This window comes from Meleagris gallopavo, chromosome 4 (genome assembly GCF_905368555.1).
Source record: "Meleagris gallopavo chromosome 4, MGAL_WU_HG_1.1, whole genome shotgun sequence".
Lineage (NCBI taxonomy): Eukaryota > Metazoa > Chordata > Aves > Galliformes > Phasianidae > Meleagris > Meleagris gallopavo.
In genome coordinates, this window is record NC_139407.1 from 13367576 (window position 1) to 13386058 (window position 18483).

Sequence of the window (18483 nt, forward strand, 5' to 3'; positions counted from 1 at the left end):
CCTATCTGATTGCAGACTCAAATGCATTTCTCTTAAACTAATTTTGGAACAGACAGAACTGTAAAAACACATAGTAGTTTTTAATTTCAGTATCCCTTTCAAAGAACATGACCAGCCACAGCCTTTCACTTCAATGGACACTGAAGCATGATGCCCATTAGGCTTGCCATCCTGGCCACAGCCTTTTATTTTGTATTAACTTGGTTCATTCTGTTTACAGTTTCACAGCTTGAAGAGAAAATCTACATTTTTTTCAAAGCTAATAATTAAAAGAACTGTCTATCAAATTCCAGCAGCTATTCCTATACACAAACTTCATTCATTTATGCTCTAGGATACACTTTTTTTTTTTTTTTTAAACAACACCTTCAGTTGCAAGAGCTTACACAGCTGAGTGGCTCTACGTGACTGTCAGGCATGAGGAACTTGAACTAACAGATTACTAATTTGCTCTTGCAAAATGTCATCAACCAACTGCAAAAGGAAAGGCCTATTAAACATTCCCCTGCTTCAAGTGTAATGTGTTTTCATTTTAAGGAGAGAGATAACAGGCTGTTTTTATTTTTCACCTGTTTTCTGTCATTCGTTAATTTTTAAAAACTCATCTTAATATAGAAAGGAGGAGAAAAATAAGAGAATGGTCCAAGCTTACCAGCCCTGTTCAAGTCAATGAGAGTCTGGCTCCTTGCATCATCATGGAGACTTTTTCCACTGTCTTGCTCCAACTGAATTTGTTTAATCCTCACAGTTTTGGTCACCATCTGGCTCATTTTGTTATCTTTGCAGAGACTGTATGACAGACTCCCATTCACCGCAATAGGAACTCTTTGCTGAGTGATTTGATAGCCAGCCTGTCAACAAAATGAACTTTATACTCCAATAAAACATTCACATTATAGAAAGCAGCAGCATGTCCACGTACAAGTACTATAGACAAAGAACATTAAACTGAAATTGCAACATCTTCCACAATGACCTATATAAGAGGAAGGAACACATGAAAACAGGCAAATTCACATGTTATTTTGCTTCCCAACTGGGAATGAAGGAAGCTAGAAGATGAGACTAGAATTCAAATTAGCTGCGAGATCTGTGAGATCCCGCTTCAGGCAAGCATACAATACTATACTAACATAGAAACAGTCAATAATCAACTGTATGACCACTTGCCAACAATGACATAAATTTCATTGATACTGTCTTGGTGTAGCAGATAGACCAGAAGAGATTCTTCCACACTCGTGGTTCTGTGATCATGTTAAATTTTGTCTGAAGACAGTGAGTGTACTCAGTCCCCAAGCTGAGACTATCACTCATCTTCCTATGAGGTTGAATCTCCCTTTCTGTCAGTTCAGTAACTTACTCATTAGAGTGGAAGAGAGCGAGGCAGTGGGGAAAATAAGTAAGTAAAATGAAGAAAACAACAAAACTCAGTTTCATTAATGCGGCAATTTAAAAGCTAAACACTGCAACTCCATGCGAAGCACACAGCTAACAAATGCTACCTCGTATCCGGGACTCCAAGCAGAGGAAACTGCTAGCAAGAGATGGGGCTGCCAGTGGCAAGGGATTGCAATCGCTGCGCTGATGTAAGGTTACACAGATTGCTCCATTAGTGCATTAAGGTGGGGTCCCTGTCTCCTAGTCCTCGCTAGCCTGCTTATGCCCCCAGTAGTGAGAACTAAAAGAAATCTGCCAGATGCCAACGAGCTGGGAGAAGCATTTGCATATTTTGCTAGGAGGAAGGGTTCACCCTAAGATTTAGAGATGGTGACAGTGCAATGGGATAGAGGACAATGGTCTGGCACACTGAATAGCTCAACTTATATATGCAATGAAGTGCATGACCTTCTAGCCATAATCAATACAAAAAGAATCCCAAACATAAAATAATTGACTCTATGCAGGCTATATTAACCATACAGCTCTTCTCATCTCCTAAACCTTCTCATTAAAATGAATTTTTAAAGCCTGAAATGCTGAGTGACAATAAATAACAAGAATCTCAGTTCCTATCCAAAGCCCTATTTTCACAAGTAACAATAATCCCATTGTCAAAAGACCCTAAGAACAGGATTTATTTTATCAGCTCTATACAGCTCATTAGCCTAAACTCTGCATCTTATTACAGAGTTCCCAACTACACTGTTGCACTGTGAAAAGCAGGTCGGGTGGTTTGTTGCCAATGCTTTAAACTACAGAAGTCAGTCACTAGAAAACCAGAATTATTAGCGTTCCAAGCTAATAAAAATCAGAATCTCCTTGACCAAGTTTCCACCCTTGTTTAGTAAGAGGCTCCTATAATTAACGTTCACAGACAACGGCTGTCCACAAGATGCTGTACACTTTCTTTCACCTTACTTTTCTCCTTTACACACTCAGATGTCTCTTTTGGACGACAAAACTTATTCACATAGTGTGTATGCAAAAGAGGGATGGCAGGAGAAATTGTAAGAATATCTGAGGTTGCTTTCATTTTAATAGCAGAAACATCAAACGTTTCAACATCTATTCAAACATCAACGTGCAAATAAACCTGTGATGTTTCTTTAAGATGTGTAAAAGAATTCTGAAAGCTGTGTTTGTTTTTTGCTATTTCATTTTTTTCTCCTTCAGGTCTAGAAATGGGTTTCTACAAAGTTTTACAAGCAAACTAAGTGTTGATAATTCAAAGTGATAATTCACATTCCCAGTAGCTCCCTACAGAGCCCCCATAAAATGGCCTCTCTTAATGGCTCACAAATATTAGCAAAGACATCCCCAGAAAGAAAATGAACAGTTAGGTTAACTTCATAGAAGGGAAGCTAAGACTCGCAACGCAGAAGAAAACAGAACAAAAATCTAGGCCTCAAACAGACAACTGTAACATCATTTTCCTTCCAAGATGGGTAACAAGTGTATTTGAATGCTTTTTGTTTAACTTCCAAGTATTTCTAATGCCAGAACAAAGAGTGGAAGGAAGAACGATGTAGTTAATAATACAGCACCTCTACATGCTTGTTTGGGACCTGAGCAATCTCCTATTCTGCTTCTGTGCATGTCTGGGATACCTCACCTAAAAAGAGGATAAGCTAACATGACTGATCTTTCTCAAATAAAAAAAAAAAGCAAGCAGATTTTTTTCTTCTAATGCAGTCAACAGGTCTTTAGCCTCAAATCAGAGAAAGTAAAACTAGTGTTCCTCTCTTCGACAGGTTCTCGAAAAACAGAATAAGCTGACAGAAAGAAAAACAGTTAAAATTAGAAAGAATGAAATTTCTATTCATTAAAATTAGGAAAAAAAAGATTTAAACGCTTCTGTACCCTGTTACAATGACAAAATTTCTTCTTTATTTCATTGTTTCTACACCTACACCAAATGCAGCAAATTGCATTTGATTTCAAGTGACACTTTTTAACAGATACGTAAGCTACCAACCAACCCTCACTTGTCTTCTTTCTTTTTAATTATTGGAACAACAGGCTGAGCAAGTTTTAAAAGGAAATTAAATATTTTCAGATCCTTAAGCACAAACAAAAAAGACACCATGATGTTTATGCCACTGAAACTTGTGTTTGTTATACATTCACTGTCAATGAAGGACTATTATCAGACTGTTTCTATCCTAACAGACAATTAATACTAAACACCAGGAATAGAAAACTTGAGGGGCAAAGCAGCTCCAGCTCCCAATTCAATTATGTTAAGCCACCGGAATCGTGCAGCTAAGCAAGGAGTCAGCAATCAGAGCAATCATATTCAATCAGTGAGCACCAGGGTACAGTTGTCTATTCATCAGGGCACAGCACAGCATCCTGTCGGGGTGAGCAGAACTGTGACTAAAAAAACAGCGAATGAATGAAAAGATTATTTTCCTATCACCACCCATACTCCAGACTTGTCCTTTCCTACATCTGTAAAGGGACTGGTTACACTGTGTACTTACAGGCAGATCTGCATAAAAATAGTGTTTTCTGTCAAACAAGGATTTCTTGTTTATGGTGCAGTTGAGTGCCAGGCCTGTCATCACGGTTGCTTCTACACATCTCCTGTTGAGAACCTAAGGAAACAAGACACAAGGTTTTGCTCGGATACTCAATATGCAACAAATGTTTCCCACACACTGCCTTATATGAAGTATATATTCAGTGTTGCTTGTCTTTAGACACCACGATACTTCTTTCCCTGAGTAGTTCTACTCATCATTAAAGCTGCGATAGCTACAAATCAACAAAATGTTAAAATGAAAAGATGCCATTTTCATTTTGGCATGCCATGTGAGATCATGTGCACTGTTTTGGTTGGCTACTTTTGCAATCACCACCGTAATCTTGCACGCTCAAAAATAAAAAGGCAAATAATAAAAAGCAGCAATAGACTTGCAACTAGCTGTCATGTCATAGTGGGAGAACCGTGGATCTGCATTAGGGACTGCATTGCCATTTCATTACAATACCTCAGAATACCTGTAACTACCAAGTCAGTGACTTCAGGAGAATTTACACGTAGATTTGCTTAATAAAGATAAAATTAAACATGTATGTGCTTTGCTAAAGCAAAACCAAAGAAATGTCAACTGATCTCATGGCTACAAGTGTATATGTGTGTTTCTAGGACCCAAGAAGCCATTAGGTTCTTGACGAATGCCACTTGAGCTGAAGACCCAGCAAGGGTTTCACAAGGCAGCTGAATGCAGTTTCTCACAATGAATCCATCATTCTCAGAACTACGTCCTTCTAACTCCTCAGCAGGCACAGGATCCAGAGAAGGATAATTTCACTCCAAAAAGTGCTAGCAAGCAATGTTTCATAATTACAGCGTTTTTCAAATGTGCTCTCATTAATTTAACAGTTGGTTTAACTAACATCAAATTGATACAACTGGAGAAAGGAGGAAAGAAAAGACCAAGTTAGCCTTAGTGCAACTCTGACATGTTCACACACAGTATTTTGAAACAGGAACAAAAGTTTATCCATCTTATTCTACAATGTAGACCTGCCAAGAAGGCAATTTCCAGTATAAGCATTAAAGAGGCACATTACGTAAAGGCATTTACCTGATTTCACCTGCATTTACCAAGACGTAATAGACTTAAATACTATTTTCTTCAGTGTTTTTGAGAATACCTACTTATTATATTTAACAGACTGGTTTCTGAAAACGGATTAAGAAACTGTACTTTCTCCATTGCCCAGGTGTTCACGTCAAAAAGCTATCAATTTGCTTTACTCCTCCAGTACAAAAAAACAACTTCCACTGAGAAGTAAGAGAAACTCTTCGTACAGCAGAAGTTCAAAATCTGCTAATACAGACAAGAAATTAAATATTTAAGACATCTAACAAGAGAACTTTCAGGTCTTTAGCGTAGCTATATATGGCTTACTACAACACCTTACCTGCTGGGACACATTTTATTCATTAAATGTTTTTAAAGATACTAGAGCTGGTTTTAAAAGAAATAAGAGAAAAAACAATCCCCCTTAGAAATGCATGTGCAACACAATGAATGCTATTAGTCCTGTTATCAAAACAGATAACTTCAAAATATCTCTGTTTCAGTATGAGAACTGCAGTTCATCACACAATAGATGATCCCGCCTTCAGCAATTAAATGCTTTCAGACAGAGCAGTAATGATATTATAAGAAAGCTTATAACAGTGCTTATTAACAGTTGAAATTGTTTGATGTTTAAAATACTACTACATTTCTAACTTAAAAAGCAAATTTTCCTCATTCTAAGACCTTATGGCATAATACTATTCAGCTTTACCAATTAAAGAACTACTCCCATCAGCTCTTTAACAAGAAATCACTAAGGCTCTATGAAGACTGAGGAGACTCAAACCACCACTGCATGAAAGTGCTGAACCCATGCTCAGTGACTTGCAACATTTCCTGACCACAAAATGCTTGAGACTGATTCTAATTTGAGAACAAGACAAAACCCAAGCTCTAAACGGCAGTCCACTAGAGCCTTGTGGCATGTTCTGCTGGCAGAGTTTAGACAATGATTACAACACAGCTATCATCTTCGATCGCTTACTCTTGAGTTTTCGCCTCGAACAAGGCAAAGCCTACCTTACACGTTGTGCTAGGAGAACAATACAGTTATGGGGTGGAAGGAGTAACTCCCATACACTGCTTATATCTGTAAGAAGCTTCCACACTACAACTAGTGAATCACTTTGGTGGCTCTGGGGAAAAACTGGCATGAAAACACTAAGAATTGATTATTTTCCATGTAGTATTACTGGTCACTTAGATGCCTGCAAAGTATACCTGTCCCCAACATATTGGATCATACTAGCTTAATCACTGCAAACAGATCGTTGCTGATTCATTAGTACCACTTTGTAGTATTTCTTTATTGACTGATTTCTTACGGTGATAGAAGTCAGTGGAAAACTCATCTTTCCTGCTGTGCCACATGGAGATGTCCTTCTGCTACATTTAATTAAAATAACTCATAAAAGACTAAAACAAAAATAAAAATCAGATGACCCTCTACTTCCTCAAGAATCAAAAGTTATCTAATACTGCTCCATATCAGAAGTGAATTTCACTACTTACTCCAGCACTTGATGATCTATTCTGTGCATACAAAGAGAGTTGGCTAAGCAAACTACTAATTTCCTTCAAACTGACTTAACTTCTTAAATAATCCGCAGTGATAAATACCAATTCAATATGTAAACCTTCTCATACTAATGACCTAAAATAAATCCCTCCAGCTTGTTTATCTGGTAAGCTGTTATTAAGCTGACAGCTTTGACTAGCACCAAAGATGTAAATTACTGGCTTGAACTGACAAGCTGCCAATCGGATGCGCCAGCAGAGGGACTGGCCTTGAAAGAAAGCTATGCAGCTCCTGGAATAGCTATGGACCAAAGAGCCAGAAAGCCATCTTAAATATTCCTGGTCTAGCAAAACAGAAGCACATTTCCTTGGCATTTACTTCAAGAAATTCCTGGAGAGTTATCGCAGAAGGAGGTGTAAATTGTTTGTACTGGAAACTCTTAAAAAAAACCTCAGCAATGGCACCTCAACAGCAGCAACGTCTCCCTTGTAGCTATGCTATCCTGCTACAGCACCGTGGTAACTGAGAGTTGAAGGAACAAAAGAACAACTCAACTAAGATCTCACTTGTTCCAATACTTGTATTTCTTTACATCCGCTTAACAAGGATAACGATGCTTTTTATAAATCTATCTTTATTTGCAAGGTCATTTTAGTCACAGACTTGGTTTTAAATACAAAACTATTCAATAGTTCTACAAAACTACATATAATACCTTAAATGGGATAAATTCCCACTAAAAGCAAATTTTGAACAGTTTATTTTTCCATCAGTAGCTTAACAGTAGATGACTATTTACTGCTTATACTACTGCATTTGAGAAAACTGGTTCCCTTTTAGATAAAGATGTATGTTTTTATATTTAGTAAATTATTTTGACACTTTAAAAAGTAAGATGCAGCTTTTTTTGTCTGTTTTGCTAATAAGCAAAACATAAGATAGATTAAAAAAAGACAACAAAATAATCCACCTAGATCTCTTTCTTGATAAAAGTTTATTTCTGCTTTCCCTTTCTTGTAGCAGCAGCACACCAGGGGCGTGTGTTGCAGAACAAAGTACTTCTTGTACTAAATCCAATCAAGTTAACATAATACCCTAGAAATGTAAAAAAATAATAATAATTAAAAAAAAATTAGATCCCAGGACATACATTTTAATGAAGTAGATTCCATTTTAATTCATTATCTTAGGACCTCCGCTCCTACTTCTAAACATGAAGAAATCAGCATCCCATGATTACCTACAGGACTACTTATCTCAGAAATATATAATTTTAGTTTCTTTTCATTTCAAAAACAGCTGGAAGAAGGAAGTAGTGCAATGTACTTAACCAGCTCTCCACAGACCTGGTAGTAATCTTTAGAAACCTGAACAGATACATCTAATCATATTTCTCAGTACTCCTATTTCATATCACTCCGATTTTTATTTGCTTCCAATAATGGATATATTCAGCATTATTATTCTTGCAGTTTTAGAAGTACCACCTTGCTCCAATGTATGGTTCTTTGAAGTGCATTAATAAGTTAAACTTCAAAATAAATTGTTCTTTTATCTACTTAGTACAAACATAATGGCAACTCTTCAATCTGATACCGCAGTTGAGTACTTCAACATTCCTTCATGGCATCCTCCCCCACACACAGAAAGGCACAAGTGTCTTGAGCTATGCATGTACAGGATATGTAGGACAATAACCAAGAGCTAACTCTTCTCCAAATAACCCATTTATTTCAATAGAGCCATTGGGAACCACACTGCACCCCCTAGGCATACAGTAACAACAAGCCAACTGACATTTGTTTGGTCTTCAAAGAGCCTCAATATTCCAACAAATGAGGTTGTTAAGTGCAGAGAAAATTCAAAGAGAAGGCCAGCTTCAGTTAATAAGTCCTGCATTTCAGTCCACAGCATACTTCCAGCCTCAAGATAAGCTTTATGTTCTCACCCCTAAGGAAAGGTGCAAGCAAGCAGGGAAGGAAGTAGTAGAAATCTGAAATGAAATTTCAGACTAACAAAGAGATTTCAGAACAGGGAAAGAGAACAGCATGACAACCGAGAAGTTGAAGCTGTACATAGAGTAAAGTATATCTTAATACATTTGGTAACCTTATCTTTCTGCTGTCTGGTATCAAAGATATATGCTGCTATACAAAATGTATTATTATCCCTAACCTTGCCTGGTGGCAGAGTTGGCTTGCAGTGATGCAGCACACATTTATACATGGCATATCTCAAAAATAAGGAACTCTGACATCTTAAGAAGTGCTCAGATCTTAAAGGCATTACTTTCTATGTATCCACAGAATAACAAGGCACATTCTCTTGAAGCTAAAGAGCTAGTTTAAGAGCTCATACCACTAGGTTTAAAATAGGACGAACTATCTTCTAGTAGCAGCGATAACCAGAAAAATTCAGCAGCAATACAGAGAGTAAGAACAGAAAGGTATCACCAAATTCAAAGCTATTTCAATACTCACTGCTGAGTTTCTCAACAACAGTCGCTAAAACCCACAGAAGGAAAATTTCATTCAGCCTGCTGTGTTCTCAGTGGAAACAATCAATTTTCTGGGCTGGCAGTGAGGCAGTCAATCCAGTGGCACAGCCTCAAATCAGTAATCCTTGTGTTTAAGTTTCCATCATCTTTGCTGCAACCAAATAAACTTGTGTCATTAAGAACTGGTTCCAAGCAGAAGCCACAACAACGCACTGGAAATACAATGGCTAATGAACTCCATAATCAAATACTGCATTTCTGTGGCATTCATCAAAGTCCCACATCTATTCCTTATGCCCTTCCTACTTAAAGCAGCATCTTCTGGGTATGCCACATGTTTTTTCTGACCAGTCAGAAGGATGAGTACTCTGTTACGCCAGCTGAAATGCAAACCAATGCCAATGCTATGTGAGATTTAGTTAAATGCAGGAAGAAGAAAACAATTCAGTGCTTCTAGAGGTCAGTGGCTAAACCATAAGTTAAACAACGTGAACAAAGCCAACACTGTGTTCTGAAAGAAAAAAAAAAAGTCTAACACGGGCTTTTAAAGGTGAATGACATTTGCTATCCAATGGTGCTTAGATTGTTAAATAGCGAATAAACTCAAAGCACTTCAGACAGAACAGAATTGAAACAGTATCTTAAGCAGCTCCCTGCCCTGTTTATTCTTGCAGGTTGCTCTTTGCTCCTAGGTTTGTCGAGGGTCTGTTCCCTTGTCTCAGTTGCTACAACTTCTTAAGTTCGATACACAGTGACTGTCGTTCTCTGACTTGGCTGTCTGCTCTCTGCTCCTCAACGTAATTTTTGAGTTCACCAAAAGCTCACAGCCCCTTACTATAAATCCCTCAGCCCTTTTTCGTCCATTTGCTGTCTCCTCAAATGTACTTATTTGCTCACCAGAAAGAGCATCCAGGAATCCAACTTACACATAGAGGGTAAAACAGAAGAGGACCAACACAAACAAAGACAAGAATGTACTAATTCAAGCTAATAATAAGTGACACAACACAGCAAATCTTGCAGAACACTTTTTGTTAAAAAAGCCAACTAAAATTCTGTGTTAGAAGGCAAGTTTTTTGTTGTAATTCTTTATTAAAAGGCAAGAACAGCAGGACCAATGAAAACTTATTTCATACGAGTAAGTATCCAAGTTTGTTTTACCTAAGCAGTGATTTCAACCCTCTCGCCTCCAAGATTGCCTTCATCTTTTCCCCATTCCATCAAACATCCCAAACTCAATTGCTGACTTCCTCTTCATGCACTTCCTGATACACTGACGAATGCTTCAACAGACTCAAAATTTTTTCTAGACAAATTTGGCTGAACCTGGCAGTGAAAACGCATAACTAACATTTCTGTATAGAAAACAATGGTCACAATGCCAAAATCCACACGTGTAATTAATAAACTCCAGTGGCAAGAGCCTATATATTCCTTTGAAAATAAAATAATAAATAAAAATAGCCAATATTTACAGTGCCAAGGTGACTAATAACAAGGAGAATACAAAGAAATAAATTAATTTCACGCTAGGAACCAATTACTGCCTAATTGCACCAAGGTAAGTTTCAAGCACAATACATAAAACTGACAGTTACGCAACATTACACATGAGACAGCTAACCAAGATGAGAACAAAGACCCAGTCTACAATTACCTGACATCAAATACTGTTGGGCACTATTTCCTAAATACCTTTTAATGGAAAAAAAAAAAAATCATCAAAGAAAAAATTGATGATAAGAACAAAGACGCAAGACATAGTTGGCCAAGTCAAAATGCTAAAAAAAAAAAAAAAAATTGAGCCACTGTTGCTCCTGAAACTCTTAATAGAGCACTGTTTTCATACATGTGTGTATATATATATATATACACATTGTGCTACACTACCTTGTATCCCCTCAAAGGGAACCACTTGGAAACAGCTTGAAGAGAAAATGAGATAAAAATCTTAACAAAGCATATATAGTGACTGAGAAGAGAACCAACAGAAATTCCTCCCACTCCCGCCAAATCACCCACAGTTCAAACTTAAAATAAATCCCCAGCACACTGAAAAATATTACTGCAAAAACCTAACATACATTTCAGCAATAAGCTCAGACTGACTCCAGAAAGAGGGGACATGGATCTGTCTAGTTGTCACATAACAGCCATGCTTCCATGTATCAGAGATGGCACAATCCCTGCAGCAGCAGAACGGTGCATAAGAAGGGAAACACAATGTTGTAAACACCAGTTCTACACTAAAAAGTAAAAAAAGCAAAACAAAACAAAAAAAAAACCAAACCCTGCATAAAGCAAAAGGTAAAGCAAGAAAAAACAACACAGTAAGAGAAGTGAAAATGCATAGATAACATCACGAATGCATTGAAAGATCTATTGAAATAGGTGACAGCAAGATGTTACAGCCACCTCAGTGCAGTTCTAACTGACAATTACATTAGCCAGGGGGACCTGTTAAGTATAAACAGCAAAGCCAATGAAAGCTAAAAAGGAAGAGAGTTCAGTAGGTAGCACCGTTTCTGAAATGTTAAGACGAAGCCCAACAGGAGTTGTTGGCCTTGACAAAAAGATTAAGATACCCAGAATTAATGCTGCAACTTCTCACAGATAAAGGAGACAGAGGAAGAAGAGAAAACTTTGCAGGGCATTTTTTCAAAGCTTGGGAGAAGAGCCATAACAAACATCACCAAACACTCCAAAGCACAAGAGCTAAGACATTTCTAGAAAAATGGCATTTATAGTTAAGCGTGAAGGGAAGTCAGTGCAAGCAAGTGCAGTAACTGAGGAAGTGTAACATTTCTCAGACCCAAACTGAAGGAAATAATTCCGTACATAACTAACTCAGGCAGTGAATGATCCTATGACAGAGAAGGAAATATAATGAGGAATATCCTTCAGGATAAACCAGCCCTGAAAGTCACCTGAAATAGGCTTCCTCATCTTTGAAAGGCTTCTCCAGACCAGTACAACAGCATTGAACTGATTAATAGCTTGAAATGATATAGGTAGGCTCTAATCCATCATGCACTCAGAAATTCAAGGGTCTATGAACTGTAAGGGCATTCTCAGGGTGCAAATCATCTGAAAGTCTAGTTCTCCCCCCCAGTTCCTTCTAAACTAAGTGGGATTTTCTTTTTAGAGGCCTAGTGGAACTAGCACTAACATTCTTTCAAGTCTAGCAAGCTGGGACTGCGCGAGCAACAAAAGGCTGTGAACTGTGATGATACAACGCATGTAGCAAACCCAAATATCATCTGGAAAGAAAGGACTGCTGTAGATGAACTTCTTGGAAAACATATCCCTCTGAGCAGTTATTACCCTTTCAGTGGAAAACATAGCAAGCAGTTAAACTGAACCTCGACATCAGCAAATAGCTTAAAACAAGCATGCACTCACTTTTCCTTCAGGCTCTACAATTAATTTACTTTTAAAGGAGAGTTGAAGGATACAGCAACTTAAGCACATGTGGTTTCAAAGAAGAAAAGAAAACGTAGATTATGACAGCTAAACCAACATGCATACAAAGATCATAAGACTCCGATTCCTCAAGAAAGGTGTGCAATTAAAATGTAGTTATCAAAAGGAAAGCTAAGAAACAGAGTTTTTCAAAGCCAAGTAGTACAAGAAGGGAGTAAATTTAAATGCATGCCAGCAGGAATGTCAAAACACTACTAAAGTCAGAAGTTGGTAAAGCAGGTGCTGCAATCACCACGTTTAACAGGCCAGGGTACCAAAGAACATAGTTTCAAATGCTAAGTATAAATTCTGGTCTGAAATACCATTTCTGTTCTGATACAGATGGTGACAAAAACAACAAAATCCACAGAAATCATTCAAGTGCCTTTGAAAGCAAATTCATCAGGTAAAACCTATATATTAATAAAATGTAAAATTCATCATGTTTGATAATCTATCACCCCAAGCTAACTGTAAAAACACCAGGTATCTGTCGCTGTGAAGGATGGACGCAGTCTCAACACAGAAAAAGGTAACTAAAGCATCATCCTCCACATCCCCAAGCAGGTTGTTACCCCTACCAGCTCCCTGGGCAGCGATTCGACAGCACTGCAGTGCTGGGTGGGGAAGACAATGGTGCAATACAGTGCTGCAGTGACAATCCTTAGCTTTGGAAAAGTCAGATTTTGGATGTCAGGTTGACAGTAATGCAATACCTGAACCAACAAGGACTAACAGCTATTCTAGTTGTACTTTCTTCCACAAAAAAAGATGCATCTTGTTGCAGGAGTGTCATTATACAGCTGAGAGAAGGTACAGTAGGGTGCAAAGGCATCCTTCCAGCACTCCTGGTGGAAAACTAAAGGAATTTAAAATGAGGATATGAAAACCTCAGTAGAGGATAGCAGCTATAGGTGAGTTGTCAAATCCTCAAGGATGCCTAGTCAAAAAAATGTCGCTCCAAAACTAATGTCTCCTATTTTTTTCCTATGAAAACCACAACAGATTCAAAGAGCACAACAACACTACGTGGTAGAGCAAATTCACAGCTACAAAACACTATTTTTCAGTATAGTCACCATTAGCAATGCATCTTCACCAGTAATAAACAAGAGCCTGCATGCCACACTTGCAAAAATCCTCCTTGCTGACTGGAACACGGCTTGCCTTTCACGTTGCTGTCGTCACTGCTGAAACGCACCACTCACCGCCCTCACTGTGCTCACATCCACTGTTGGTCCCCATAAACATTCAGCAAGGATTGATGACTGACAATAGGTGCCAGTTATTCCGTGGGGAGGAATTCAGTGGCACCTTTGCTTGATAAACAGTTCCATGTCAGACGCCATTTTGTCAGACTGCCCCTCTGCGTCTGTCACACAGCAACAGCACGTAATGGAATCCTGGTGGGAAGGTTCAACCTCTGCTGCTGTACCACCAGTATCCATTTCTGACGTCGTGGGACAATGTGATAAAATAGGAGGCATTATTTTCAGAGCAGCCCACTTATATATCCCGAAAATATCATGAATCTCAGGATGGCAGTGTTTTTATTAAGGTGAACAAATTCATCTTTTCTTTATTATAGGCACATCTTGGCCATTACCAAGTGTTTCCAAAAATTACCTTACAAATAGACAAGAGATTCTGTTCACACTATAAGGGCAACGAAATTCAAATGCTCGAGGTGTCAACAGTTTCAAGACACTTAAGACTGTAGGGCTAACATTCAGATCTTATTACTTTAAACCTCAATCATGTAAATCCTAGATTATTTTTCAGTATATTTGCCTAAAACAAAGCAGGATCAAGCTTTCACTTTAATCATGAAGGACACAAACATAAAACGTGCATCTTCGGCTGTGATTAGTAACAAAGACTGAGCACAGACAATAAAGATTTCAGCCTTTAGCTACCAGGTCTATTACCTTATTTCTTAGGCTGAGTTGTAATTACCTTTTAGTCAGCTACCTCAAGAATGAGAATATCTGGATTCACTTTCTGTGAGCCCACTCATATTTAGAAACATTTAAGACATTCTCAGAATTAACACAGAAGATATATCAGACTGGAAGTGAAGCCACCTTTCTGGATCCTCAGAAGAATTTCATATCAATCTACAGGTACATGTAATGCATTATACACCCCACTGTGTCTTTAGCTTAATACATAACAAGTTCATTGCCAAGTCCATCCACTTGGATGGGGAAAAAAAAAAAAAAAAAAAAAAAAAAGGCCTTTCTTACATTTTTAGGGCTTACATATTGTCTCGAAGAGGGGCAATCCTTACAGAAATTTCTGCAAGATGCTATCTGGTCCAGGGACTCCATCACCACAGAGCACAATAATGAAGTCTGTAGAGTGGCATGGGATGTGCTTTCCAGTCTCACTATTTTATCAAAGCTTTGTCAGGTCATTTTTTCTGCCTCATGCCAAATAGCAGTACAACTGCATAGCTCTTCTTGCCTGTAGCTGTCTCTCAGAGGCACATTATGAAAGTGGCATAGCGAAATGTTCATAGCACTAACACTGTTTTTTATGGTCCTCCTAAGGCCTTACTTGCAGCAGTAACATAAAATAAGTTGCACGACAATACAAGAAAAAAATTTAAAACAGAAAGATGGAGAAGGGCTAAACCAATACCTATAGTCTCTCCTTTATGCAGCAAAGAATCACACCCATGCTCATTAGTGACCAAGAAATGTATAACAAATAGAAAAGCTCCCTCTGCACCATTCTTTCCGGTCCCACTGCAAAGCAGAGTGACAGCATGGTTGTCTATCAAAATTGTATCATGGTCCCACGGTAAGTTTAAATCCCTCTGACACAGAACTGTAACGGCCGTTCTCAGTTTACAACAGCAGTTTTTCTCTGCTGCACTGTATTCTTCAGCTCTGTTAAAACTTCACTCTTTTTTTTTCTTCACTTCTCAACAGAGTTGAAAGGCCAAATACATACCTTCTAAAGACAGTTTAGAACATTTGTTAAGATGTTGCTTCACTTTTATTTAATAAACACTTGGTGCTGGAACAAATACCATTCTCAAACTTGTGTATAGCAAGTACAATAGGAAAAATTGAAGGTAAGACTACAGATTGGATTTTGTATCACATTGTAACATGCAAGAACAGCTCTTTGGTAACATTTACTTTCAACACTGTTTTCACTACTACTACAGGGAGAAAAATCTTCTTGCATAGATAGAAGGAGCTGGTAGAAGCTAACACAGAATCACTACTTTTCAATTAACCTAGCCGTCCTGCATTTGCATCTCAGGTGCAGTTATCTTCTCTGCCAAAGCCTGCATGTATTAATACATTCTCACAAAGGCTATACAAAGCCTCATTTGTAAAACACTGAAACAGAGGAAAACAAGCCAAAAAAAGCCTCTCCAACATGGAGGAACACAAATACTTACATAAAAGTGAAACTCTATGTAAATGATCACTTTTGTTCTTCAAGAACAGATTTTCTACTTGACTGAAGACAAGCATTAAACAATTAGACAGAACTTCCATCATTTTCTGAATGTTAAGTTAGTCTGCGATTATGAACTCCCTAACTTTGGCCTGCCTTCACATGAAAGGAACTCATCTTCCAAAGTCTAACTAGATTCTTCAGAAACCAAAAGATTTCGGAAGATTTCTATTATCTCTGGGAAGTTTTCAATATTTCCACACCGTTAGTTAGGTCTGAAACAGCTCCAGATCAGCACTGATTCCAGAGTCACCTCCAAATTTTACCAGCATCGAACCTCCACTTCCTTAGGTTTCCACGCTTCCGCAAATATAGAATGAGTATCAACTCATTTCTCTTTAAGGATCACATGGCATGTATCAAGTCCCTAGAAATCTACCTATAATTCTCAATTTCATAATGTTATTTAAAGCTTTAATACAGCAAAGAAAAACTTCCGCCAGATTAAAAAAATACCCTTGCAATGGGAATTCAAACCTCCACAAATATACTTATGGGAGTGCTCTTGCATACAATAATTTGACCCCACTTCAATCTCTTCATGGTTGTTGCACAAGGCTCTGCCATGTCTATTTGGTACTTATTTTCACTGTATAGGGTTATACTTATATGCTTATATTAAATCTCCAGGATTCCCAGAGAACTCTAAAGAAGCACTGTCACAGGTAACAAAATTATAATTGAGCTGTGACTTGAAATAATTATTATGTTGTCCCTAATAAATTGTCATTGCAAAATGCTAGCTAGCTATTCTGACTTACTTGTTCACAACTTTTCATACAGATTTTTCTTCTTCTTTTTTTAAAATTATGTTGCGCTGAAAATAGGAACAGTTTGTGTGTAAACCAGAGAATTTCTACTCTGGAAACCAAGTAATCTCAGAGTAAAACATTGCAAACAGCGAATGACAGCTACATCAACATACATATGGCAAAGTAACATCAAATGGCCACTTGGAAGTCTAAGACATCCTTCTCTCACAGGAATTTAGGTAACTCTCACGTTTAAGGAAAAACCTGTGCCTCATACTAATTAAATACACTTTGGCCTCAGACAAACGTTGCAATTCATTTAATATATCAAACAGACGCTCCTTGTTTTTTTTCTTTGCAGAAGATATCAGATACTTATATTGATAACTAGGGAGTGAGTAGACTGAAAAGAATCAATATCAACTATCTCAGACTATCAAACAGACAGAAAATAAAAAAGCATGTAAAAATAGTTCTATAGACTACAGTTCGATATTAGGAAGAACAAAATACTGCAAATGTACTCTAACTTAGTTGACATAAATTCTGATGAAAATCAAGCTGAAACGTAACTTACTGGCAAAGTTCCTGGTAAAGAAGCATCAAAGAACGATACCAAAGAATTAGGAGGTGCTGCAAACTGGACTTGGGAGCCAGAGAAAAGTTTTGAGTTGGAAGTGATCTGCGCATGAATTTCCAGACCCACAACTGCTGCCCATGGAGCAAGACTGAAAAGAAAAAAAGAAATCAAATGTGGCTAACATATAGACAACATTAAAAAACACCTAAAAATAGTGTTGCATTTGTTGTTTTTTGTTGTTTGGTGTTTTTTTTTTTTTCACAAAAATTTGAAATGCAATTTAAAAAAATTGCAATGTATAACATAATGTAAGAAACGATTGCAAACAATACTGCAAATCCACCTAAAGCGTGTTGGCAAAGGTTGTGCTGCAATACTGGAGACCAGGCAGTCTCAAAACATATAAAGACAGGACTGTATGGAAAAGTGTGTTGGTTATATACAGAAGAGAATGTGGTAAGAAAGAAAATGTAATGATCTGAAACTTACGCCTTTGCCTTAGATGAGAAGTCTTACAGAAATTAATGAGGCAAACTTGCATGCTGGATGAACCCTAATTTGGTAACTCAGGAAAATTATGAAATCATCATAAATATCAATTACTTCTCATGTAGTCTGATAAATTTCCAACAGACAGGTGGCATAATAAATTATGTATTCTTTGTCAGTTAGTCATTTGCATGCTGGGAAAGGTAGCTCTCCAGAGCAGCGTTAGTAGCACATTAGCATAAACATTAGAAATCTGGTAATAGAGAAATCATCACTCCAACTAGAGAGCTACTGCTCTCTGAACATACTCTGCAGAATCAAGCTTCTCTATATTATCTGGAAAGTAATTGCAATTCTCACATCCATAACCTTTATATGGATAAGAGAAAAGGGTCACCTTTACAGTATGAATTGCTTGACAGTTTCTGTAAGAAATTATCTGGCCTTGTACAAATGAAGTGGCATAAAATATTTCAGCAACGAAAAAACCTTCCTACGGCAAGATAGCTCAGCAACGAAAGTACCCAGATAGCTAGAGCAGATAAGCAAGCTATGGAAAAATATCTAACAGACGAGGTACAGTCTGTTCCTTCCACAGGTAAACAGAAGGCACTGACAGGATTTCGGTCAACCTGCCCTCCTACAGCCAAGCACATCCCTACAGCATC

General features: G+C 37.7%; 1 protein-coding gene across 4 annotated transcripts in view; it reads right to left on the reverse strand.

The window, feature by feature from the left end:
- GATB (glutamyl-tRNA amidotransferase subunit B) overlaps positions 1–18483 on the reverse strand; it is a 66290-nt gene that overhangs the window by 47074 nt on the left and 733 nt on the right. For all 4 annotated transcript variants that reach the window (XR_014882844.1, XR_793179.3, XR_014882845.1 and 1 more), the window contains exons 2-4: positions 17324–17474; positions 3927–4040; positions 653–851 (exon numbers count right to left, since the gene is read on the reverse strand). Coding sequence is in view for 1 of the 4 variants with exons in the window: in XM_003205442.5 (XP_003205490.1) it covers positions 653–851; positions 3927–4040; positions 17324–17474 (464 nt within the window). In the remaining 3 variants the exon portion in view is untranslated. The remainder of the gene's footprint in view (positions 1–652; positions 852–3926; positions 4041–17323; positions 17475–18483) is intronic.